A 27727-nucleotide genomic window follows, 5' to 3' on the forward strand; every position below is an offset into this window, starting at 1 on the left:
GCATCACTGATTCACTGGACATGAGTTTGAGCAAACCCCAGGAGATAGTGAAGGACAGATGAGCTTGGTGAGCTGCAGTCCATGGGGTTAAACTGTCAGACACAACTTAGCAACTGAACAACAACAACTAGTTATCATCCAAATATAAATGGGACTTGGGCTTATATAGCTCGGTAGTTCCAACCTTCTTAGATGTTCCCTTAGGAGAGAGGCATTTGTCATAGAAGGACAGACCATTTGACTTGTATTTCCTGAAACTCAGAAAGTCTATCACCTCCAACACCTTTAACACCTTTGATAAGACATTTAATCAGGTGTAGGAGAGAGCACAGGCTTTAGAAGTCAAACAAATCTGGGTTTGAAAACCAGTGTAGTAATTTTCCATTGCTATGTAACAAATTACCACAAACTTAGTTGCTTGAGCCTGCACTAATTATCTCACAGTTGTTGTGGGTCAGAAGTTCAGGCATGGCTTCATCGGGTTCTGTGCTTCAGAGACTGTCAACCTGGACTAGGTTCTTATTTGGAGGTTCTACTTCTAAAACTTCAACTTCTAAACTAGTGACTTTACTTGGATGTGTAGCTTTATGTATTTCATCAAATTTGGAAAGTTTTGGCTCACATACTCTTTCTATCCATGTCTCTCTCTCCTCTTCTGTGAGACTCGCATTATGTGTATGTAAACATATGCCTTTTTTTTTTTTTGGCCACACTGTGCTGCTTATGGGATCTTAGTTCCTGACTAGGGAACTGAACCCATGTCCCCTGCAGTGGAAGTTCAGAGTCCTAACCACCAGGGAATTACCGTCTTTTTTTTTTTTTGTTAAGCTTCTCAAAGTGTGATCCTTAGGCCAGAAGCATCAATATCACTTGGGAAACTGTTAGAAATGTAAATTCTCAGGCCCTAACCCAGCGGTACTGAAAAAACTCTGGGAATGAGACCCAGGAATATGAGCCCTCCAGGCAATTTTAATGCATGATAAAGTTTGAGAACCAATGTTTTATCCAGTTATAATTTATTAATATAGACTAGCCATGCGTGTTTCAATGAATTGATTAATTCATCAACTGTAGTCACAGTGATTAAACACCTACTAGATGCCAAGCACTGAACATACAATGAGATGACTTCTGCTCTAATTGATAGGATCCAGTCCTCAGGCACACTGGATCACAGAGTGTTGTTAGGAAGGCTGCCACATAAACAGGTTTCAAGAGGTAATAAGAGGGTATATATGTGGAAATGTACTTGTGACTAGTCATTGTGGGAGTGCAGAGAGGAGAGTGAAAAAGCTGGCTTGCAACTCAACATTCAAAAAGTGAAGATCATGGCATCCCATCATTAAGTGCCATCACTTCATGACAAATAGATGGGGAAAAAGTGGAAACGGTGACAGATTTTATTTTCTTGGGATCCAAAATCACTGTGGTTGGGACTGCAGCCATGAAATTAAAAGACGCTTGCTCCTCGGAAGAAAAACTATGACAAACTCAGACAGCATTTTTAAAACCAGAGACATCACTTTGCTGACAAAGGCTTGCATAGTCAAAGCTATTATTTTTCCAGTAGTCATGTACGGATGTGAGAGTCAGACCATAAGGAAGGCTGAGTGCCACAGAACGGATGCTTTTGAACTGTGGTGATGGAGAAGACTCTTGAGAATCCCTTGGACAGCAAGGAGATCAAACCAGTCAATGGTGAAATAAATCAAACCTGAATGTTCTTTGGAAGGTCTGATGCCACCTGATGTGAAGAGCCAACTCAGTGGAAAAAACCCTGATGCTGGGAAAGATTCAGGGCAGGAGAAGAGGGTGACAAAGGATGAGATGGTGGGATGGCATCACTCATTCAGTGGACATGAGTTTGAGCAAACTCCAGGAGATAGTAAAGGGCAGGGAAGCCTGGAATGCAGCAGTCCCTGGGGTTACAAAGAGTTGGACACAATTTAGTGACTGAACAACAACAAGAGAAGGAGCACTGGAAATAAAAAGGCATCCTAAAATTGGAGCAGTGTAAGAAAGAGTTCCAGGCTGAGTTGACTAAAAGCCCATTGAACCATTATGATTTGAATAAAGGAGATGATAAGATAGCAGAGTTGGTGGAAGTGTGGTGTTGAGCAATTTTCTCTATAAACTGGGAAGAATGTGTTTCTACCCTGGCCTCTAAATCCATTGCTGAGCTAAGTACACTTTCATCACTGTTGAAATGGGAGTAATCATGGAGGTAATTATAAGAGAAGATATTTATCATTGTGATATATATCAGTGTGAAAGAAGAATATATGAAGGGATTTTAAAAATTGTAATGGACAATTCTGAAAATAAAAGCAGAGAGAATTGTATCATTAAACCCCTATGTATGTATAACCCAACTTTTGAGGTAGTTGTTGTGACCAAATGAGATCATGTGTATAAAGCCTTTATACAGAGCCTTAATATCAGTTCAGTTCAGTCGCTCAGTCATGTCCAACTCGTTGCGACCCCATGAACTGCAACATGCCAGGCCTCTGTGTCCATCACCAGCTCCTAGAGTCTACCCAAACTCATGTCCATTGAGTCGGTGATGCCATTCAACCATCTCATCCTCTGTCATCCCCTTCTCCTCCTGCCCTCAATCTTTCCCAGCATCAGGGTCTTTTCAAATGAGTCAGATCTTCGCATCAGGTGGCCAAAGTATTGGAGTTTCAGCTTCAACATCAGTCCTTCCAATGAACACCCAGGACTGATCTCCTTTAGGATGGACTGGTTGGATCTCCTTGCAGTCCAAGGGACTCTCAAGAGTCTTCTCCAACACCACAGTTCAAAAGCATCAATTCTTCAGCGCTCAGCTTTCTTTATAGTCCAACTCTCACATCCATACATGACCACTGGAAAAACCATAGTCTTGACTAGACTTTATAGGAATTAAGACCATCCCCAAGAAAAAGAAATGCAAAAAAGCAAAACGGCTGTCTGAGGAGGCCTTACAAATAGCTGTGAAAAGAAGGGAAGCAAAAAGCAAAGGAGAAAAAGAAAGATATACCCATTTGAATGCAGAGTTCCAAAGAATAGCAAGGAGAGATAAGAAAGCCTTCCTAAGTGATCAGTGCAAAGAAATAGAGGAAAACAATAGAATGGGAAAGACTAGAGGTCTCTTCAAGAAAATTAGAGATACTACGGGAACATTTCATGCAAAGATGGGCTCAATAAAGGACAGAAATGGTAGGGACTAAACAGAAGCAGAAGATATTAAGAAGAGGTGGCAAGAATACACAGAACTGTACAAAAAAGATCTTCACGACCGAGATAATCACGATGGTGTGATCACTCACCTAGAGCCAGACATCTTGGAATGTGAAGTCAAGTGGGCCTTAGGAAAGCATAACTACAAACAAAGCTAGTGGAGGTGATGGAATTCCAGTTGAGGTATTTCAAATCCTGAAAGATGATGCTATGAAAGTGCTGTACTCAATATGCCAGCAAATTGGAAAACTCAGCAGTGGCCATGGGACTGGAAAAGGTCAGTTTTCATTCCAATCCCAAAGAATGCTCAAACTACCACACAATTGCACTCATCTCACATGCTAGTAAAGTAATGCTCAAAATTCTTCAGTCAGGCTTCAGCAATATGTGAACTGTGAACTTTCACATGTTCAAGCTGGTTTTAGAAAAGGCAGAGGAACCAGAGATCAAATTGTCAACATCTGATGGATCATTGAAAAAGCAACAGAGTTCCAGAAAAACATCTATTTCTGCTTTATTGACTATCCAAAGCCTTTGACTGTGTGGATCACAATAAACTGTGGAAAATTCTTCAAGAAGTGTAATACCAGACCACCTGACCTGCCTCTTGAGAAACCTGTATGCAGGTCAGGAGGCAACAGTTACAACTTGACATGGAACAAGACTGGTTCCAAGTAGGAAAAGGAATATGCCAAGGCTGTATATTGTCATCCTGCTTATTTAACTTATATGCAGAGTACATCATGAGAAACGCTGGGCTGGATGAAGCACAAGCTGGAATCAAGATTGCGGGGAGAAATATCAATAACCTCAGATATGCAGATGACACCACCCTTATGGCAGAAAGTGAAGAAGAATTAAAGAGCCTCTTGATGAAAGTGAAAGAGGAGAGTGAAAAAGTTGGCTTAAAGCTCAACATTCAGAAAACTAAGATCACGGCATCCAGTCCCATCACTTCATGGCAAATAGATGAGGTTACAGTGGCTGACTTTATTTTTCTGGGCTCCAAAATCACTGCAGATGGTGATTGCAGCCATGAAATTAAAAGACACTTACTACTTGGAAGGAAAGTTATGACCAACCTAGACAGCATATTAAAAAGCAGAGACATTATTTTGTCAACAAAGGTCCATCTAGTCAAGGCTATTATTTTTCCAGTGGTCATGTATGGATGTGAGAGTTGGACTATAAAGGAAGCTGAGCACCGAAGAATTTATGCTTTTGAAGTGTCGTGTTGGAGAAGACTCTTGAGAGTCCCTTGGACTGCAAGGAGATCCAACCAGTCCATCCTAAAGATCAGTCCTGAGTGTTCATTGGAAGGACTGATGCTGAAGCTGAAACTCCAATACTTTGGCCACCTGATGCGAAGAGCTGATTCATTTGAGAAGACCCTGATGTTAGGAAAGATTGAGGGCAGGAGAAGGGGATGACAGAGGATGAGATGGTTGGATGGCATCACCGACTCAATGGACATGGGTTTGGGAGGACTCTAGGAGTTGGTGATGGACAGGGAGGCCTGGCGTGCTGTGGTTCATGGGGTCACAAAGACTCGGACATGCCTGAGCAACTGAACTGAACTGAACTGATTAGATGGAGTCTTTCAATAATGGCATGTGTACCAGTCAGGGTTCAAGCAAAAAAGCAAAAGAGGTTAATTGTAGGGATCTGACCTTATCAAGTGTGGGGGCTAGTTTCATAATCTATATGTGACTCTTGTCTTTGTACTTGGTGATAGAGCTCAAAAATCAACAGGGATGAGCTGGAAGCTGCATCAGTCGCTCATTGACTCCAAGCCTCTAACTTTAGTGACCAGCAGAAGACAGCTGTCCTTTATCATGGAGCCCATGACAGCTGGGGGCTTGCTAGGATCAGGTAGGAGCTAGAGGACCAGTTGAGCCTGGCTGCTGCTACATGCCAACAAGGTAGTTATGTGAGCTGCAAGGGAGCCTGTACCTTGTAGTGACCTTTGAAACATAAAAAGTGTGGCTGTGACTTCACTTTTGCCTTTTAAATCTCATGTAAGGTGTTCTTTGCAGTTTGCTTGGCAACCCGCTCCAGTATTCTTGCCTGGAGAATTCCATGGACAGAGAAGCCTGGGAGGCTACAGTCCATGGGGTCACAAAGAGTCAGACGCAACTGAGCACACATACACAAAACTGAGAATTACACACAGAAGGGGATTCAGGGACATGGAGTTTTGGTTATTCATCACTGTGTAACAAACTACCCCCAGAGCCATAGCTTAAAATAGTAACAATCATTTATTGAGCTCAGAAATAGGCAATTTGGGCAGGCCTCAGTGAGGACAGCTCATTTGTGCTACATATGGTGTCAGCTAGGGTGACTCCAAAGACTTGTCAGAGGCTGGCTGGGGACTGGAATCATCTGAAGGCTCCCTCACTCCCATGTCTGGTGGTTGATGCTGGCAGCTGGAACAGCTGGTGTTCTGTCTGTGTGGTCTCTCTGGCATCGCAGCTTCATGGTAGCCAGACTTCTTATTAGAGTTCAGAGTTCCAAAGACATGAGATGAGAGAGGCAGACAGACAGTGACAGGCAGACAAAGCTTTTGTTCCGGTTCTGCCATTTATTAGTGGTGTCACTTTAAGCAAGTATCACTTTAAGCATTTATTCTCTCTGATCCTCAGTTCTCAAATATTAAAAATCAGAACTTATATTGGAGTTGCTGAGAAGAAGACCCTTAGGCAATAATTTGAGTGAAAATAGTTTATTTGGAAGTTAATCCCAGGAAATATCAGAAGGGAGCTGGGAAGCTTGCAAGGAAGCCAGTAAAAGGTACTTAAGCAAGTAACCCATTTGGCAATGGAAGCTTAAAACCTCTGGGGAACCCTGGGGAACCACTGTAGAGCTTATGTCTCAGAACTAGGATATCACCTCAAACCAGCCATTGGGTGAGGACTGGGTGGAGGTGGAGGGTGGGGGGTGGGGGTGGGGAGTGGGAGGTGGCTGAGGGAGAATTAATTTCCAGCAGTTTTGCTCTGTTAAGTTCCACAGGTGAGAAGAACCCTCAGACAAAGAGATACAGGTGCTGTTGGAGGAAAATTAAGCAGGTTTGCACTGAAAATAGTAATAGCTGAAGGGATATGAACAGGGCACTGACAGGGGTTGATACAAAGAGTATTAGTTGTTTTTTTAATGTCGTTGAATAACTAAAGTGAGATAATACACAAAACGTCCTCTACTGGTGTGATGGTTTCAGTTTTTGCTTTGGGATCCTCCACATCAGGAGTCAAAGGAGGCATTCAGAGGTCTTGGAATTTTGAATACTGTCAACTTCCTAAAAGTAAGTCTCAACAAATGACATTAATGTATATGGATTACCACTTCCCTCAATGAACTTCACGGCTGATCATGTTAAACTCTGCATTGTTGTTGTTGTTCAGTAGCTAAGTTGGTTCTGACTCTTTGTGACCCCATGGATTGCAGTAGGCCAGGCTTCCTTGTCTCTCACTTCCCTGTCCCTCTCACGGAGTTTGCTCAAACTCATGTCCAGTGAGTCGGTGATGCTATCCAACCATCTCATCCTCTGTTGCTTCCTTCTCCTGCTTTCAATCTTTCCCAGCATCAGGGTCTTTTCCAGTGAGTTGGCTCTTTGCATCAGGTGGCCAAAGTGTTGGATCTTCAGTTTCAGCATCAGTCCTTCCAATGAATATTCAGGGTTGATTTCCTTTAGGACTGACTGGTTTGATTTCCTTGCAGTCCAAGGGAATCACAAGAGTCTTTTCCAGCACCATAATTCAAAACCATCAATTCTTCAGTGCTCAGTTTTCTTTATGATCCAACTCTCACATCCATACATGACTACTGGAAAAACCATAGCTTTGACTATAATAGGGATCTTTGTTAGCAAAATGATGTCTCTGCTTTTTAATGTGTTTTCTAGGTTTGTCATAGCTTTCCTTCCAAGGAGCAAGCATCTTTAACTTCATTGCTGCAGTCACTTTCTGCAGTAATTTTGAAGCCCAAGAAGATAAAACCTGTCACTGGTTCCACTTTTCCCCCTTCTATTTGCCATGAAGTGATGAGACTGGATCCCATGATTTTCTTTTTTGAATGTTGAGTTTTAAGTCAGCTTTTTCACTGTCCTCTTTCACCCTCCTCAAGAAACTTTTTATTTCCTCTTTGCTTTTGCTATTACAATGGTATCATCTGCATATATTAGGTTGTTGGTATTTCTCCTGGTAGTCTTGATTCCAGCTTGTGATTCATCCAGCCTGGCATTTTGCACAGAAATATAAAGTAATATGCACAGAAGGTAAATAAGCAGGGTGATAATTAACAGTCTTGATTTATTCCTTTCTCAATTTTGAAACAGTTCATTGTTTCATGTCTGGTTCTAATTGCTGCTTCTTGACCTGCATACAGATTTCTCTGGAGATAGATAAGATGGTCTGGTATTCCCATCTCTTGAAGAATTTTCCACAGTTTGTTGTGATCCACACAGTCAAAGGCTTTAGCATAGTCAATAAAGCAGAGTAGATGTTTTTCTGGAATTCCCTTGCTTTCTCCATGACTGAATGAATGTTGGCAATTTGATCACTGGTTCCTCTGCTTTTCTAAATCCAGCTCGTATATCTGGAAGTTTTCAGTTCACATACTGCTGAAGCCTAGCTTGAAGATTTTGAGCATTACCTTGCTAGCATGTGAAATGAGTGCAAATTGTGTGGTAGTTTGAACATTCTTTGGCATTGCCCTTCTTTGGGATTGAAATAAAAACTGACTTTTTCCAGTCCTGTGGCCACTGCTGAGTTTTCCAAATTTGCTGTCATATTGTGTGTAGTATTTTAATAGCATCATCTTTTAGGATTTGTAATAGCTCAGCTGGAATTCCATCACCTCCACTAGCTTTGTTCACATTAATGCTTCCTAAGACCCACTTAACTTCACACTCCAGGATGTCTGGCTCTAGGTGAGTGGCCACACCATCATGGTTATCTGGGTCATTAAGAGCTTTTTTATACAGTTCTGTGTATTTTTGCTACCGCTTCTTAATCTCTTCTCCTTCAGTAAGGTCCTTATGGTTTCTGTGCTTTATCGTGCCCTCATTTCATGAAATATTCCCTTGGTATCTCCAATTTTCTTGAAGAGATCTCTAGTCTTTCTCGTTCTATTGTTTTCCTCTGTTTCTTTGCATTGTTCATTTAAAAGGCTTTCTGTTTGCTATGCTCTGGAACTTTATATTCGGTTGGGTATATCTTTCCCTTTTTCTGTTGCCTTTCAGTTCTCTTCTTTTCCTGGCTATTTGTAAAGCCTTTGCTGTCAGACAACCACTTTGCCATCTTGCATTTCTTTTTCTCTGGGATGGTTTGGTCACTGCCTCCTATACAATGTTATGAACCTCTGTCCATAGTTCTTCAGGCACTCTGTCTACCAGTTCTAACCCCTTGACTCTGTTTGTCACCCCCACTGTATAATCATAAGGGATTGGTTTAGGTCATACATGAATGTGCTAGTGGTTTTCCCTACTTTCTTCACTTTAAGTCTGAATTTTGCAACAAGGAATTCATGATCTGAGCCACAGTCAGCTCTTGATCTTGTTTTTGCTGACTATATACAGTTTCTCCATCTTCAGCTACAAAGAATATAATCAATCTGATTTCAGTGTTGACCCTCTGGTGATGTCCATATGTAAAATAGTCTCTTGTGTTGTTCGAAGAGGGTGTTTCCTCTGACCAGTATGTTCTCTTGACAAAACTCTGTTAGCCTTTGCCCTACTTCATTTTGTACTCCAAGGGTAAACTTGCCTGTTATTCCAGATATCTCTTAGCTTCCTACTTTTACATTCTAATCCCCTATGATGAAAAGGATGTCTTTTATGGTGTTAGTTCTAGAAGGCCTTGTAGTCTTCATAGACTCTACAGATGACCATTATATCTACTACTGTGGGCAAAAATCCCTTAGAAGAAATAGAGTAGCCCTCATAATCAACAGAAGAGTCTTAAATGCAGTCTCAAAAATGACAGAATGATCTTTGCTCGTTTCCAAGGCAAACCATTCAATATCACAGTAATCCAAGTCTATGCCCCAACCAGTAATGCTGAAGAAGCTGAAGTTGAATGGTTCTAAGAAGACCTACAAGACCTTCTAGAACTAGCACCAAAAAAAAAAAGATATCCTTTTCATCATAGGGGACTGGAATGTAAAAGTAGGAAGTCAAGAGATACCTGGAATAACAGGCAAATTTGGCCTTGGAGTACAAAATGAAGCAGGGCAAAGGCTAACAGAGTTTTGCCAAGAGAATGCACTGGTCATAGCAAACACCTTCTTCCAACAAGAGATGACTCTACACATGGACATCACCAGATGGTCAATACCGAAATCAGATTGATTATATTCTTGTAGCCAAAGATGGATAAGCTGTATACAGTCAGCAAAAACAAGACTGGGAGCTGACTGTGGCTCAGATCATGAACTGCTTATTGCCAAGTGAAAAGTGAAAGTCACTCAGTTGAGTCCGACTCTTTGTGACCCCAAGGACTATACAGTCCATGGAATTCTCCAGGCCAGAATACTGGAGTGGGTAGCCTTTCCCTTCTCCAGGGGATCTTCCCAACACAGGAAATGAAACTAGGTCTCCCGCATTGCAGGCAGATTCTTTACCAGATGAGCCACAAGGGAAGCCCAAGGATACTGGAGTGGGGGGCCTATCCCTTCTCCAGCAGATCTTCCCAACCCAGGAATCAAACCAGGGTCTCCTGCATTACAGGCAGATTCTTTACCAATTGCCCTGTCAGGGAAGTAGAGAAAATTCTTCAAGAGATGGGAATACCAGACCACCTACCTGCCTCCTGAGAAATCTGTATGCTGTCAAGAAGCAACAGTTAAAACTGGACATGGAACAACAGACAGGGAAAGTGGTACGTCAAGGTCGTATATTGTCACCCTGCTTATTTAAGTTATATGCAGAGTACATCATGTGAAGTGCTGGGGTGGATGAAGCACAAGTTGGAATCAAGGTTGCAGGGTGAAATATCAATAACCTCAGATACGCAGATGACACCACCCTTATGGCAGAAAGTGAAGAGGAACTGAAGATCCTCTTGATGCAAGTGAAAGACGAGAGTGAAAAAGCTGGCTTAAAACTCAACATTCAGAAAACTAAGATCATGGCATCCAGTCCCATTACTTCATGGCAATAGATAGGGAAACAATGGAAACAGTGAGAGAGTTTATTTTCTTGGGCTCCAAAATCACTGCAGATGGTGATTGCAGGCATGAAATTAAAAGACACTTGCTCCTTGGAAGAAAAGCTATGAGAAGCCTAAACACCATATTAAAAAACAGAGACATTTCTGACAAAGGTCCATCTAGTCAAAGCTATGGTTTTTCCAGTAGTCATGTATGGATGTGAGAGTGGACTATAACAAAAGTTGAGCACTGAAGAATTGATGTTTTTGAACTGTGGTGTTGGAGAAGACTCTGAAAAATCTCTTGGACAACAAGGAGATCAAACCAGTCAATCCTAGAGGAAATCAGTTCTGAATATTCATTGGAAGGACTGATGCTGAAGCTAAAACTCCAATACTTTGGCCACTTAATGCGAAGAACTGACTCACTGGAAAAGACTCTGATGCTGGGAAAGATTGAGGGCAGGAGAAGGGGACGACAGAGGATGAGATGGTTGGATGGCATCACTGATGCAATGGACATGAGTTTGAGCAAGCTCAGGAGTTTGGTGATGGACAGGGAAGCCTATCCTGCTGTAGTCCATGGAATCACAAAGAGTGGTACTCTACTGAGGGACTGAACTTAACCACCTCTAATAGCCTATAGGAGTTCAGACCTTCCAGCGGTTCCTCATAACTCTTAACCCACATAAGACTAGCCACCTTCTTTAATCTTACTCAAACTCTGACCCCTTCCAGAAGCCCCTCTTTCCCCATATGTTCTGGAACTCATGATCTGGTAATATTTCCCAAGAATAGCTGCAAACCAACTGTATTATGGAATTGAACTCCCAAGTCTGCAGTCATTTTATACTTAACTGTGTTATCTTCGAAGATTTTTGAACAGAGGAGTGACATAATCCAATCTTTGCAAAGATTTTGGTGTGCACGATTAGAAGATGACAGAGGGAAAGAGGGAAAAGCTGTGTGTGTCTAAGGTATTACAGTTACCCATTTTGAGGCATGAGAGGCGGGAGAACCCGACTTGGTGATAGCAGAGGAAGCCACTGAGGTGAAAGTGGCAAAGCTTCGTGTCTAGTAAACAATGGCCTGGTATCTGAAGACTTCGGTTCCAGTCTAGCAGTGTTGCTGGTGTCTTCCTCAAGTGTAGGGAAGGAATGACGCTGCCTCGCCGGGTCACAGAGCAGAGCGAGGGGATAAAACTGGCTGCGTGCTCAGCACTGTGTCTGCAACAGGGTAAAGCGCGCCAATCCTGTTTTCTTTTCTATTAAGAAAAAGCGGGGGGAGATTATACCATCCACATCCCAGAGATTGCCGTTAGTGGTGAGCCTAAGTACCGGGCATGCTGTCCACTCCCCTTACCCCTACGGGGGAAAGACCCCGAAGAATCTGGCAGGGAGGGTGTGCTCCAGAGCGTTCGCTCCCAGGCCTCTCGGCAATCCACCCCCCGCCCCAAAGCTCCTCCAGCCGAGAGCTGTTGCCGGGGCCCGGGCACCGCCCAACTCCAGCGCAGGCCAATGGTAGCGCGGCCTGGGCACCGCCCAGCCGCAGTGAAGGCCTATAGCGGCGCGGCACGGGCACCGCCCTGATTCTCCGCCGGCCAATAGCGGCGTGGCCCGGTGCGGGGGCCCGCCTCCAGCCGGGCGGGTAGGTGGAGAGGCGGTCACCGGCTCCGCCTCACTCCCCTCTGACCCGGTGTCTCGTCTCTCTCTCTTCCTGTTCCAAACCACGTGGACGCGCCGGGGGCTGCGGGAGGGAACCCAGGCCGCCCCTCCCGCTGTCGCTGCTACTGCCAGTACCGCAACCCCCTCACCCATCCGAAGTCGCCTCGTCCCTGCTACCCGCGTCTTTGCGGAGGGCGTGCACATGGCGACCCAGGCGCACTCCCTCAGCTACTCAGGCTGCAACTTCTTGCGCCAGCGTCTGGTCCTGTCCACTCTGAGCGGGCGCCCTGTCAAAATCCGAAAGATTCGGGCCAGAGACGACAACCCCGGCCTCCGAGGTAACTCCGGGGCGCGCAGCTCGCAGGGTGGGCGCAGGGCCCGAGGGGAGACCGCGCTCTTTCCCTGGGGGCCGGCACGCAGGGAGCCTCCGGGTTCCGTGGGCGCGTGGGGGAGGGCTCGCAGCGCGTCGCCCCCCGCCCCAAGAACGCGCCTGAGGTTGTGGGGAGGCGGGGTCGCGCCCCGAGGACTGAGCTCTGGTGCGCGCGGCGCTCCGCGTCTCGCAGCCGCTGGTAGTAAACAGCTACACGTTTTCCAGCATTACGTGTTGCAACATAGCCCAGGCATCGCCCCCTCGTTTGTCTTGAGTCCCTCTTGCTCTCGCTATAAACCTCTCAAAAGAGAGAAACAGTTTGTTCGACCGAAGTGTGGTGAATGGGCAGATGTAAAGACGGAGAGAGATGTGGAGAGAGCGAAGTACCACTGGTTGGTTTTGTCCCCTGTCCCAAAACAGGTCTCAGAAGCAGATGTCCCCTTGGTCGCCACCGGCTATCCCTGTCGCCATGATTTCTCGGCTGTCCTCACACATCTCCTTGCGTGTGGATTAAAGAATTTTTAAAAATTCTGTGTTTGTTTTCAGCCGTCACTGTGATTGGTTTGTGCAGGACAGAAGCTTTGAGATAAATTTGTAACAGTCATGGGCCTAATTGCCTTGACTTTAGTAAAGGGTTCATGACAAGTGCTAAACTATAGGCTTCAGAGCTCTCTTTTTGCCCTACAAGGGTGAATAGGTGAAAAATAAGGCCCCATTTAAATCCATATCAGGTTAACGGTGTCCGAATTTCAACTGGTCCCCTGGAATAAGCCTCATTATATTTAAAAGCTTCTGTCTGGTTATTCCGAATTGGGAAAATCACTTCAAGAAAAAAACCTCTCTGCATATTGAAGGAGAAGAGGGTGTGTGGTTGGTCCTGGGAGCTTTCTGGGCCCTGTTGGTGTGTTTAATTTTGCACTGGATCCTATCGTCAGTGGCCAGCCCGTCTCATCATCTGTCTGAATGCATTTTCTGGATGTTTCTGCCTCTCTTGAAGGGTGATTGGTTGCACGTAAGGGGAAATGCCATGTCATTGATGGAGATAGAAGGTTTCTAAGGAAAGAACCAGATGAACCCCTGTACCATGGAGAGGAACCTGGTGACAGTGAGAAAGGCTTCTGTTGGTACATGATTATTAGTGCCCTCACTGTCCTGAAGAAGTTGAGGGGCCGCTAGCATGGTTTTTGCCAGATGCTCTTCCTCTCAACATTTCTTACCTTAATTTTGAGTCTGACCCTTGGGCGAAGCAATTGCTTGATTGCTCTACTCTGGTATTCCCTATCAACCCTCCCATTAGCCCCCTATATTAGCCTAGAGAACTCATAGCTACCTGGATGTGGTATGAAGACAAGGTTCTAGGAACACTGGGGATAGCATTTTTAAATAGAAGTACTTTAGCTCCCCAGGTGGCTCAGTGGTAAAGAATCTGCCTGCTGATTCAGTCCTTGGGTGGGGAAGATCCCCTGGAGGAGAAAATGGCAACCAACCCCAGTATTCTTGCCTGGAGAATCCCACGGACAGAGGAGCCAGGAGGGCTACAGTCCATAGGGTCACAAAGTCAGACAAGACTGAGTGACTGAGCATACATTCATACTTTAGCCTGTAGACCTGGGATTTCTATTGGAAATATCGTGCCCATGAGATATAAGTTAGTGATGTTTCCCTTTCTCCCTCCTGAACTGTTTGTATCTCTTCACTGCCACACACATGAATGGAGCTTGGGCACTTGGCATTTTCCTGAAAAGATACCAGGCTCTGGTACCTGGGGACGGGAGTACTGGTTAGCAGAAGTGCTGGTATTATATGAGGAGCACTCTGTATAGCCTTATTTGCCTTACCTTATTAATATACTAGGGAGTAAAAAGAGACCCTTAATTTAGACCTTCTTGGCTGGATTCAAGGCCTCAGAAATTCTGTAGACATGTATTAATTTCTACGGAGAGAACTAAGATATACGTATATATGTTCATTCATAGACATATATATATATATATGTCATACATACATATGTAAGTGTATTTACATACACACATATAAATACATGTAGCCCCTGACACATGATGTGATCATAGTCGAATGAGTCTGTAGTAACTTCAGTGGAGATGTAGCCAACGAATGTCTTATCTGTCATCTGTCCCTTTCTGGCTCTTCCTGACTTAGATTCTGAGAGTTAGAAAAAACTCAGCATCTCCAATAAAATTTTCAGCTCAAGTGCAAGAATTATATTTCCTGAAGGTGCTTACTTAAATATCTTCTCTGGTGTGAGCTTTGGAGGGTGGAGGTGGCATCTCCGGAATAGTCATTCATAAAAGATTCATTGAGCCACAGGTTGAGCACAGCTTTGTGGAGGTGTAAGCATGAGAAGCTCATTGCTCCGCTCTCAAGGAGCTTTCTGAGGAACAGCTGAGAGAGTAGGTATCCTGAGTAACTTGAGGTAGCAAGTTGTAATGGGGCTCCGCAGAGTTAGAGCAGCAGCTTGCCCGGAGGTTATGATGGAAGACTCTCTGGATCTTCTGATCTGACTGGATAGGACTGAGATGGTGGCTTTGGGAATCTGGTGAAAGAAACAGCTTTTAAGTCAAAAAGTTCTTCATTTTCTTTATTTTGTGGAGGTGTATACCCTCCGAGGTGGCACAGTGGTAAAGAATCTGCCTGCCAATGTAAGAGACGGGAGAGATGTGGGTTCTCTCCCCGGGTTGGGATGATCCCCTGGAGTAGGAAATGACAACCCACTCTAGTATTCTTGCCTGGAAAATTACACGAACAGAGAAGCATGGCAGACTACAACACATGGGGTTGCAAAGAGTCGGACAAGACTGAGCACACAAAGGTGATGAATAAATTCTTCATTTGTCATGGTAGATTGGGAGTTGAGAGCTTGGGCTCAATTAGATCTCTGTTTGAAATAGGGTTCTGCTTTTGCTGTTAGCTATTGGAGCTCCTGAGCCTCAGTTTTTTTCATCTGTAAAGTGAGGCCATTACTACAACTTCAGAGGGTCATGTGAGAATTAAATGAAATAGTGCTTGAAAGTACACTCAACAGAGCCTGGTGTGTAGGAAGAGTAAACACTAGCTGGTTTTATTTTTTGTAAAATAAAATTTTTGTTCACTGGTATAGTTCCGTTGTCTGGCATTCAAAATCTGTTCCTGCTTCTATATGGAAAATTTTCAAATATTTAATTGTACCTTCTCTGTTTTCTTTTTAGGCTAAAGGTTTCCTTTTAGGTGATGGCTTCCAAATATTTGTGTGTTATATGTATAATGCAGTAGTTCTTAGGCAGGAGCAGTTTTGCTCCCCAGGGATATTTGGCAGTGTTTGGAGACATTTTTGGTTGTCAAAACTGAGAGGCTGCTCCTGGCACCTGGTGGGTGGAGCCCAGGGATGCTCCTAAACATCCTACAGTGCACTGGACAGCTGCCCACACAAAGAACTATTCTGTGCAAAATATCGGTGCTGATGTTGGAAAACTCTGCTCTTCCAGACTTGATTGGGCTTTCCAGGTGGCTCAGTGGTAAACAATCCACCTGCCAATGCAGGAGATGTGGGTTCAATCCCTGGGTAAGGAAGATCTGGAGAAGGGAATGGCAACCCACTCTAATGTTCTTGCCTGGTAAATTCCATGGACAGAGAAGCTTGGTGGGCTACAGTTCGTGGGGTCCCAAAAGAATCGGACACACTTAGTGACTAAACAACAGCAAGAACTGAATTTAATTGTTAAGCTTTTTCTTTTCTTCATATCTGTAATGACTGGGAATCACAGCATGAGGTACCAAGAAAACGGCAAGAAGATTCAGAAGGGGGTGAGACACAGATCAAATTTTGATTTCAGCTAGATTTGTTAATCTCTTAAATAGATTATTTTTCTCCTCTGAATGAGGAATTGTAAACAATGAGAAGAATTTGAATCCCAAAGAAAGAAGATCCTGGAATAGTTTTTATTAATTATGCAGCCACATGTGTAATATTTACTTCACTTTTGAGGAACATGAATGATTATATTGCCTCATTAGATTCTTTCCATCAGTGAGGAGGAAATAAATATTCTTCTGTTGCTGTTTTACTAAAGGTAGAAAAGGCAAGACATGGTTAAGTAAGATAGCTGGTGAAGTTAAATATCCAGTCAGTAACAGAGCAAGAGGCAGACGGCAGCCAGCTCCAGTCGGCAAGGCCTATTCCCCCAGCTGACTGCTTGGTGGACTTGAGTGTTCCTCAGATTATAAAGCAGCTGCCCAACGTGCTTCTGTTTCTGGATTTCACGAGGGCTATATCCTGCAGGGTTCCGTTGAATTAACATTTTCTGGGCAAAGGTGAGCTCCATATGGAAAGAATTCACAAGAATGATGATTTTTTAAAAGTGGGAATACAGAAATGATGGACTTGGGTAAGAGCCCTGATTTAGCACTTAGGACATGGGATTGCTGCTACCCATGTCCCTGAGTAGGTCACATGTTTAAGCTTTGCTGTGAAACTGGAGAGAGGAGATATTTGGTCCTCGGGGAGTACTGCACGTGGCTTAACCAGATGAGTTTCTGAAAAAGGAGGGGTAAGTGAAATTTTAATAAAAAGAATCCTTTAAAATGTGCTGAGGAAACATGCCACATGGAGGTCCTTAAAGGTAAAATGTCTTTTGGCAAACTGATACATTGTTTTGGGGATAAATGTGGGTGTTCATGAATTGAATTTTGTAAAAGGAGGATTGTAAGGGCAAATTATTTTTCTTCTCTGCTCTCAATAACTTCTGACACCAGATGTGTGGGGTTTCCTTTCCACACCAGGCAGTTCTCCAATTCCCAGTGGACATTCACTGGGTGTGCTACAAATTTAACTCAATTGTGAACTACCTCAGTGGTAATAACATTAAATCCCACAGGTTAAGGACTTAATCTCAAATCCCAGTCACAAGCCCAGACTTCGTAGCAACCAGTTATAATTTGGGGGTTCCCAAACCCCCTCCTGAGGTCTAATAATTTGCTAAACTTATGTCTCATGAAGCTCAGGGAAATATTTATTTGCATTTACCAGTTCATAATAAAGGATATAAAAGATAAAGATGAGAAGTCAGATGAAGAGATACATAGGGTAGGTCCAGAAGAGTCCTGAAGGGGCTTCCATCCCTGTGGAATGGTGGGGGTTTGTTATTCTCCCAGAATGTGGATTCTTTTGTTTTGTTTTAAACTAACCTGAAGTTCTCTCCTTGTTCAAGAATTTTTACCAGGGCTTGATCTCCAGGCCCACCTCCGCACCACACCACCCCCGCAGAAGTCAGTAGGATTGAAAATTCTAACCGGCTACTCTTTTGATTTTTCTGGTGACCAGCCCCATCCTGAGGCTGTCTAGGGGCTCCACCCTAAGTCACCTCAGCAGCATAAACTCAGGTGTGTTCAAAAGGGACTCTGTGAATAGCTTTTAAAGTAGACTCCTGTCACTCTGGAACTTCCAAGGTTTTTTTTCTTTTTTTTTTTAGGAACTCTGTGCTGGGAACAAAGACTAACTGTATTTCTTATTATACCACAGGATGTATCTGTACTTTATTTTAGTATGGTCTGGGACTCAAAGTTGTTGATAGATAACTGGAATCGGGGGAGGCCTGACCACTATACTAATGATAAGCGTGGATTTTGTATTCCTACCAGTAGTGAAGGAATGATTTAGTTTCTGTGCATTCTTGCCAGCATTTGGTGTTGTCACTGTTTTTAACTGTAGCCATTCTGATTAATGTGTAGTGCTGTCTTGTAGTTTAATTTGCACATTCCTAATGGCTAATGATATTGAATAACATTTCATGTCTTTTGCCATTTTCTAGTAGGATTTTTTTTTTTTTTCTGTTAAGTTTTGAGAGTTCTTTACATATTCTAGTCCTTTGTCAAATATGTAGTTTCCTAGTTCCTGGTATTTTATCTCACTCTACAGCTTGCCTTTTTATACTGTAACATGGTCTTTTGCAGAGGGAAAGTTTTAATGAAACAGAATTTATCAAATTTTTCTTTTACTGCGTGTACCTTTGGTGAAAAGTTTAAGAACTGTTTGCCTAGCCTTAGACCTGAAGATTTTCTTTTTTTTTTCCTGTAAGTTTTATAGTTTTACATTTTATATTTAAGTTAATATTTGTATGAGGTTTAAAACTTAGGTCAGTGTTCATTTTTTTTGCTTATGAATGTCCAACTGCTCTAGCACCATTTGTACAAGTGGCTGTCTTCCATTTAATCACTTTTTAACAAATCACTTTGTTAAAAAAAAAATTGGGCACATTTGTGTGGGTCTCTTTCTGGGTTCTCTGTTCTGTTCCACTGACCTTTATGTCTGTCCCTTTGTCAGTACCACACTCTTATGATTTTTGTTGTTCAGTCCCTCAGTCGTGTCTGACTCCTTGTGACCCCATAGACTGCAGCACACTAGGCTTCCCTGTCCTTCACTATCTCCTGAAGTTTGCTCAAATTCATGTTCATTGAGTCAATGATGCCATCCAACCATCTCATCTTCTGTTGCTTCCTTGTCCTTCTGCCCTCAGTCTTTCCCAGCATCAGGCAGGGTCTTTTGCAATGAGTTGGCTCTTCGCATCAGGTGGCCAAAGTAGTGGAGCTTCAGTTTCAGCATCAGTCCTTCCAATGAATATTCAGGATTGGTTTCCTTTAGAATTGACTGGTTTGATTTCCTTGAAGACCAAGGGACTCTCAAGAGTCCTCACCAGCACCGTAATTTGAAAGCATCCATTCTTCTGAGCTCAGTCTTCTTTTGGTTAAACTCTCACATCCATACATGACTACTAGAAAAACCATAGCTTTGACTATACAGACCTCTGTCAGCAAGGTAATGTCTCTGCTTTTTAATACACTGTCTAGGTTTGACATAGCTTTTCTTTCAGGGAACAAGTGTCTTTTATTTTCATGGCTGCAGTCACCATCCACAATGATTTTGGATCCCAAGAAAATAAAATCTGTCACCATTTCCACTTTTTCCCCGTCTATTTGCCATGAAGTGATGGGACTGGATGCCATTATCTTTGTTTTTTGAATGTTGAGTATTAAGTGAGTGTTTTTACACTCCTCTTTCACCTTTGTCAAGAGGCTCTTTAGTTCCTCTTTGCTTTCAGCCATTAGGGTCCTGTCATCTTCCTATCTGAGATTATAGATATTTCTCCTGAAAATCTTGATTCCAGCTTGTGATTCATCCAGCTCTGCATTTCTCATGGTGTACTCTGTATTTAAGTTAAATAAGCAGGGTGACAATGTACAGCCTTGATGTATTCCTTCCCCAATTTGGAAACAGTCTGTTGTTCCATGTCTAGTTCTAACTGTTGCTTCTTAACCTGCCTACAGAATTCTCAGGAGGCAGGTTAGGTGGTCTGGTATTCCCATCTTTTAAGAGTTTTCCACAGTTTGTTGTGATCCACACAGTCAAAGCCTTTGGCGTAGTTAATAAAGCAAAAGTAGATGTTTTTCTGGCATTGTTATGTATATAATATTTGGGTGGGCTGATCCATTCAACTTTAGTCTTAATTTTCATGAGTGTTTTAGCTATTCTAGTTCTTTGCCTTTTCATATAAAGTTTAGAATAATTTTGTCTTTATAAAAAATCTTATTAGGATTTTGACAAGAACTGTGTTAAACCTATATGATAATTTAGGGAGAGTTATCATCTTTACTGTATTGAGTCTCCTAATCCATAAACATAATGTATCTTTCCATTTATTTAGGTCTTTGTTTTCTTTCATCAACATTCTGTAGTTTTTAGCATTTAAGTCCTGTACGTGTTTTGTTAATTTACACCTAAATGTCTCACTTTTTTGAGCAGTTGTAAATGATATCTGATTTTAAATTTTGGCCTCTATGTGTTCATCAATAGTATATAAAAATACGAATTTTTTTTTTTTTATGTTTGTCTTGTGTCCTGCAACCTTGGGCTTTCCTTGTGACTAAGCTGGTAAAGAATCTGCCTGCAATGCACGAGGCCTGGGTTCGATCCCTGGGTTGAGAAGATCCCCTGGAGAAGGGAAAGGCTGCCCACTCCAGTATTCTGGCCTGGAGAATTCCATGGACTGTATAGTCCATGGGGTTGCAAAGTGTCGAACACAACTGAGTAACTCAATTCCTAGCCCTGCAACCTTGCTGAATTCATTTATAAGTTCTAAATGTGTAGTGGTTTTTTTTTTTTTTTGGTAGATTCCTTGGGATTTTTTTATGTGGACAGTCATGTCATCTGTAACTTGGAACAGTTTTATTTCTTCTTTTCTGAACTTTATACCTTTTATTACCCCCTTATTGCACTGAGTAGGACTTCTAGCACTATGTTAAATAAGAGTAATGAGACCAAACTTCCTTACCTTGTTCCCTGTCTTAGGGATAAAGCATCCAGTGTTTTGCCACAAAGTATAATGTTCAGTTCAGTCGCTCAGTCGTGTCCGACTCTTTGTGACCCCATGAATTGCAGCACGCCAGACCTCCCTGTCCATCACCAACTCCTGGAGTTTACTCAAACCCATGTCCAACGAGTCAGAGTTTACTCAAACCCATGTCCAGCGAGTCGGTGATGCCATCCAACCATCTCATTCTCTGTTGTCCCCTTCTCCTCCTGCCCCCAATCCCTCCCAGCATCAGGGTCTTCTCCAGTGAGTCAACTCTTCACATGATATGGCCAAAGTATTGGAGATAATGTTAGTTGTATATTTTTTTTAGATTTTTTTTTAATCAAACTGAGGAAGTTTGCTTCTATTTTTCTAAGATTTATAGGTGTGTATGAATGAGTGTTATATTTTGTCAAATGCACTTTTTGTACCACTTATGTGATCATGTGATTTTTCTTGTTTAGTCTGTTAATATGGTTTATTTCATTGAATGATTTTCAAATATTGAAGCATCCTTGCATTATGGGAAGAAACCCTACTGGTCATAATGTGTAATTGTATTTTATATTACTGGATTTTATTTTCTAACGTTTTGTTAGAGATTTTTTCGTATATATTCATAAATGATACTCATTTGTGGACTTCCCTGGTGGCTCAGATGGTAAAGAATCTGCCTGCAATTCAGGAGACCCAGGTTTAATCCCTGGGTCAGGAAGGTCCCCTGGAGAAGGAAATGGCAACCCACTCCAGTATTCTTGTCTTGAGAATTCCATGGACAGAGGAATCTGGTGGGCTACAGTCCATGTAGTTTTCTTTTTGGTACTCTTAGTCTGATTTTGATATTTAAATAAGAATATACTAGTTTAAAATAAATTGGAAACTGTTTCCTCTTTGTTTTCTAGAAGAGATTGCATAGAATTGATTTTAGTTCTTTAAACATTTGGTAGAATTCTCCAGTGAAACCATAAAGGCCTAGAGATTTCTTTTGCAGGAGTTTTAAAGAATATATTTTCAATTTCCTAAATGGTTATAGGGCCATTTAAATTACCCATTTCATATGATGAATTGAGGTAGTTTGTGTTTTTTGGAGAAATGGTCCATTTCATCTAAATTGTTTTATTTATGTAGAGTTCATAATTCTTTCTTATTGTTCTTTTGATGCCTGGAGGTTCTGCATTGATATTCCCTGTTTCCTGATAAACTGTTGATTTGTGTCTTTTTTTTTTTTTTTTTCCTGTGTTGTTAGAGATTTGGGGTTATTGTCTTAAAGAACCAGCTGTTTCACTGATTTTTCCCCCCACTTTTCTTGTTTTCAGTTTCATCTGCCTCTGCTATTTGTATTATTTCCTTCATTTGCTTTGGATTTATTTCATTCTTTTTCTAAATTGAGGTGAGACAGGTTATTGGAAACCTTTTCTCTTTTGTAATATAGGCATTTAGTACAATAAACTTCCCTCTCAACACAGCTTTAGCTGAGTCCCATGAATTTTCAATGTGTCATATTTTAATTTTCATTTAGTTCAGTAAGTTTTTTCTTGCCTTTAAGACTTCCTCTTTGATCCATGGATTATTTACAGGTGTGTTGTTTAACTTCCAAGTGTTGAGTATTTTCCTGTTATCATTTTGTTATTGATATAAGTTTGATTCCATTATGTTTAGGGAACGTGCTCTGTATATTTCAGTTACTTTGAATCTGTTGAGGTTTCTTAAAGGCCCAAGATACCATTATCTTGGCATGTGTTCAGTGTGCTCTTGGAAAGAATGTATATTCTGCTCTGTGAGTTAGGTGATATGTAGATGTTGATTAGATCCTGTTTGTTGGTGGAATTGCTGAGTTCTTTCTTCTGTCAGTTAGAACAGTTTTAGCTTCATACATTTTGCAGCTTTGTTGTTTGGTGCATGTAGGTTTGCTCTGTTTTCTTGATGGATTCACCCTTTTAGTATTATGCAGTGTTGTCCTGCTCTGCTTTGAATAATTTTCTAAGGTGGAGGAAATACTCCAGTGCATTAGGGTTAGAGAAACGTCAGTTCAGTTCAGTTCAGTTGCTCAGTTGTGTCAGAGAAGGGTCACCTCCTCTCAATCTGTTTGAAGCAAAAAGACTAAAACTTAGGAGGTTGGATACAAATAGAATACTTGAAGGTGGTAAAAACAGCATAAGTCAGAGAAATAAGCTGTCTTTTGTTGATTTCATTTCCTCAAAGGTTTTTATTTAAGCACAATAAGCTATCTAGGAAAACTTGAAGGTTCAGTTCAGTTCGTCATTTAGTCATGTCTGACTCTTTGCATCCCCATGAACGGCAGCACGCCAGGCCTCCCTGTCCATCACCAACTCGCGGAGTCCACCCAAACCCATGTTCATCGAGTTGGTGATGCCATCCAACCATCTCATCCTCTGTCATCCCCTTGTCCTCCTGCCTTCAATCTTTCCCAGCATCAGGTTCTTTTCCAGTGAGTCAGCTCTTTGCATCAGGTGGCCAAAGTATTGGAGTTTCAGTTTCAGCATCAGTCCTTCCAATGAACACCCAGGACTGATCTCCTTTAGGATGGACTGGTTGGATCTCCTTGCAGTCCAAGGGACTCTCAAGAGTCTTCTCCAACACCACAGTCCAAAAGCATCAATTCTTCGGCACTCAGCTTTTTTTATATTCCAGCTCTCACATCCATACATGACCAATGGAAAAACCATAGCCTTGACCAGATGGACCTTTATTGGCAAAGTCATGTCTCTACTTTTTAATATGCTGTCTAGGTTAGACACAACTTTCCTTCCGAGGAGTAAGCGTCTTTTAATTTCATTGCTGCAGTCACCATCTGCAGTGATTTGGGAGCCCAGAAAAATAAAGTCAGCCACTGTTTCCACTGTTTCCCCATCTATTTGCCATGAAGTAATGGGAAGGAGGCAAAAAAAGTAATCTTCAGTGTTGGTTGTTTTAAATAGAGCACCATAGTTCAAAAGCATCAGTTCTTTGGTGCTCAGCTTTCTTTATAGTCTAACTCACAACCATACATGACCACTGGAAAAACCATAGCTTTGACTAGATGGACCTTTGTTGGCAAAGAAATGTCTCTGCTTTTTAATATGCTGTCTAGGTTGGTCATAGCTTTTCTTCTAGGGAGCGAGCATCTTTTACTTTGATGGCTGCAGTCACCATCTGCAGTGATTTTGGAGCCAAAAAAATAAAGTCTGTCACTGTTTCCATTGTTTCCCCATCAGTTTGCCATCAAGTGATGGGGCCAGATGCCTGATCTTCATTTTTGAATGTTGAGTTTTAAGCCAACTTTTTCACTGTCCTCTTTCACTTTCATCAAGAGGCTCTTTAGTTCTTTGTTGCTTCCTGCCAAAAGGGTGGTGCCATCCGCGTATCTGAGGTTATTGATATTTCTCCCAGCAGTCTTGATTCCAGCTTGTGCTTCATCCAGCCCGGCATTTCACATGATGTACTCTGCACAGAAGTTAAATAAACAAGGTGACAATATACAGCCTGGCCGTACTCCTTTCCTGATTTCGAACCAGTCTGTTGTTCCATGTCCAGTTCTAACTGTTGCTTCATGACCTGCATTCAGATTTCTCAGGAGGCAGGTCAGGTGGTCTGGTATTCCCGTCTCCTTCAGGATTCTCCACAATTTGTTGTGATCCACACAGTCAAAGGCTTTGGCGTAGTCAATAAAGCAGAAGTAGATGTTTTTCTGGAACTCTCTTGCCTTTTCAGTGATCCATCGGATGTTGGCAATTTGATCTCTGGTTCCTCTGCCTTTTATAAATCCAGCTTGAACATGTTGAAGTTCACGGTTCACATACTGTTGAAGCCTGGATTGGAGGATTTTGAGCATTACTTTGCTAGCATGTGAGATGAGTGCAGTTGTGCGGTAGTTTCAGCATTCTTTGGCATTGCCTTTCTTTGGGATTGGAATGAAAACTCTCCTTTTCCAGCCCTTTGGCCACTGCTGAGTTTTCCAACTTTGCTGGCATATTGAGTGCAGCACTTTCACAGCATCGTCTTTCAGGATTTGAAATAGCTCAACTGGTATTCCATCACCTCCACTAGCTTTGTTCGTAGTGATGCTTCCTAAGGCCCACTTGACTTTGCATTCCAGGATGTCTGGCTCTAGGTGAGTGATCACACCATCGTGATTATCTTGGTGATGAAGATCTTTTTTGTATAGTTCTTCTGTGTATTCTTACCACCTCTTCTTAATATCTTCCGCTTCTGTTAGGGCCATACCATTTCTGTCCTTTACTGTGTCCATCTTTGCATGAAAATTTCCCTTGGTATCTCTAATTTTCTTTAAGCGATCTCTAGTCTTTCCCATTCTATTGTTTTCCTCTATTTCTTTGCACTGATCACTTAGGAAGGTTTTCTTATCTCTCCTTGCTATTCTTTAGAATTCTGCATTCAGATAGATATATCTTTCCTTTCCTCCTTTTGCCTTTTGCTTCCCTTCTTTTCTCAGCTATTTGGAAGGCCTCCTCAGACAACCATTTTGCCTTTTTGCATTTCTTCTTATTGGGGATGGTTTTGATCACTGCCTCCTGCACAATGTCATGAACCTCTGTCCATAGTTCTTCAAGCACTCTATCAGATCTAATCCCTTGAATCTATTTGTCACTTCTGCTGTATAATTGTAAGGGATCTGATTTATGTCATACCTGAATAGTCTAGTGATTTTCCCTATTTTCTTCAATTTAAGTCTGAATTTTGCAATAAGGAGTTTATGATCTGAGCCACAGTCAGTTCCTCAACTTGTTTTTGCTGTGTGTATAAAGATTCTCCACCTTTGGCTGCAAAGAATATAACCAATCTGATTTCAGTATTGACCATCTGGTGATGTCAATATATAGAGTTGTCTCTTGTGTTGTTGGAAGAAGGAACATTAAAGAGACATATCAATTTTATCAAAATATATGGGAGTCTACCAAAGAAAAATTTACAACTCTAAACACTTTGGTAATTAAGAAGAAAAGCAACAGAACAATGAACTGAGATATTTAGAAATGGAACAAAATTACAAGCCGAAAACTAAATGAAAATAATTTCTAAAGAAGAGATAAACAAAATGGAAAATAGCAAAAAACATCAAGTTAATTCATTAAAAACAATACAAAACAAATCAATAGCCTCATTAATTTGTAAAAGGAAAGAAAGTATGAATTAATAAAAGATCAAGAACATTTGTGGTAGACTGTTCTCTATTATTTGCTGATACATTTGGAATTATCACAGTTATATAAAAAGATAACAAATCAAAATAGATAAAATGAAATTTTTAAAGACACCCAAAGATAAAACCAAAACAAAAGGAATGCAAAAATTTACCAAGTAATAAATAGAAAAGAGCACTGAAGTGCTAGAAATTTTCCCCCCAATATTCAAAGGAAAATAATTCTTATTATTTTACACATTCCAAAGAACAAAAAAGAATGTACAGAGATGACTTCAATTGTGGGGTACTTAAGAGCACCACACACACAAAAATTAAATTACAAAATAACCTCATTTAATGAGGCCAAATGAAAAACCCTAAGTAAATCTTTAAAAAATAGGTCATAACAAATTTTTAAACTATCCACTATTATTAGGAAGGGTACATCCCAAGCATTGGCTATGGATAAAACACATGGGAAAGTATAACATAATTAAATGTAAGAATAAACACAAAAATGAGAAAAAAAATCACATAACCAAGTTAACTGCTACTGAAAAGACACCTGACAAAATTGAACACCCATCTTTCAGTAAACTGTTTCAAAAACCATAAAGAATAAATTTATTAAATGTAATAGTTTCCACATGAAAATAGAAGTTCAAGGAGAACATCTTCATGACCTTGGTGAAGGCAAAGATTTCCTTAAAAGGCCACAGAAAGATTTATAAATTGGGTTCTCACATGCTAGCAAAGTAATCCTCAAAATTCTCCAAGCCAGGCTTCAACAGTGTGTGAACCTGAACTTCCAGATGTTCAAGCTGGTTTTAGAAAAGACAGAGGAGCCAGAAATCAAATTGCTAACATCTGCTAGATCATCGAAAAAGCAAGAGAGTTCCAGAAAAACATCTATTTCTGCTTTATTGACTGTGCCAAAGCCTTTGACTGTGTGGATCACAGCTAACTGTGGAAAATTCTGAAAGGGTTGGGAATACCAGACCACCTGATCTGCCTCCTGAGAAATCTGTATACAGGTCAAGAAGCAACAGTTAGAACCGGACATGGAACAACAGACTGGTTTGAAATCGGGAAAGGAGTATGGCCAGGCTGTGTATTGTCACCCTGCTTATTTAACTTCTATGCAGAGTACATCATGTGAAATGCTGGGCTGGATGAGGCACAAGCTGGAATCAAGACTGCTGGGAAAAATGTCAATAACCTCAGATACGTAGATGCCACCACCCTTTTGGCAGGTAGCAAAAAAGAACTAAAGAGCCTCTTGATGAAAGTGAAAGAGGAGAGTGAAAAAGTTGGCTTAAAACTCAACATTCAAAAATGAAGATCATGGCATCTGACCCCATCACTTCTTGGCAAATAGATGGGGAAACAGTGGAAACAGTGACAGACATTATTTTGGGCTCCAAAATCACTGCGGATGGTGACTGTGGCCATGAAATTACAAGATGCTTGCTCCTTGTAAGAAAAGTTATGACCAACCTAGACAGCTCATTAAAAAGTTGAGACACTACTTTGCCGACAAATGTCCTTCTAATCAAAGCTATGGTTTTCCCAGTAGTCATGTATGGGTGTGAGAGTTGGACTATAAAGAAAGCTGAGCACCGAAGAATTGATGCTTTTGAACTGTGGTGTTGGAGAAGACTCTTGAGAGTTCCTTGAACTACAAGGAGATCCAACCAGTCCATCCTGAAGGAAATCAGCCCTGAATGTTCATTGGAAGCACTGATGCTGAAGCTGAAACTCTAATACTTTGGCCACCTGATGCGAAGACCTGATTCATTTGAAAAGATCCTGCTGCTGGGAAAGATTGAAGGCAGGAGGAG

General features: G+C 41.7%; 1 protein-coding gene across 3 annotated transcripts in view; it reads left to right on the top strand.

The window, feature by feature from the left end:
- RCL1 (RNA terminal phosphate cyclase like 1) overlaps positions 1 to 27727 on the top strand; it is an 88856-nt gene that overhangs the window by 15961 nt on the left and 45168 nt on the right. Inside the window, exons 1-2 of one of the 3 annotated variants that reach the window (XM_043486870.1) lie at positions 12244 to 12369; positions 17606 to 17777. The exons of 1 other annotated variant lie outside the window; for it this stretch is intronic. Coding sequence is in view for 1 of the 2 variants with exons in the window: in XM_043486868.1 (XP_043342803.1) it covers positions 12234 to 12369 (136 nt within the window). In the remaining variant the exon portion in view is untranslated. Of the gene's footprint in view, positions 1 to 12042; positions 12370 to 17605; positions 17778 to 27727 lie in introns of those variants that run through there. One more of the 3 variants, XM_043486868.1, reaches the window with a different exon arrangement.

The sequence above is a fragment of the Cervus canadensis genome, chromosome 14, assembly GCF_019320065.1.
Source record: "Cervus canadensis isolate Bull #8, Minnesota chromosome 14, ASM1932006v1, whole genome shotgun sequence".
Lineage (NCBI taxonomy): Eukaryota > Metazoa > Chordata > Mammalia > Artiodactyla > Cervidae > Cervus > Cervus canadensis.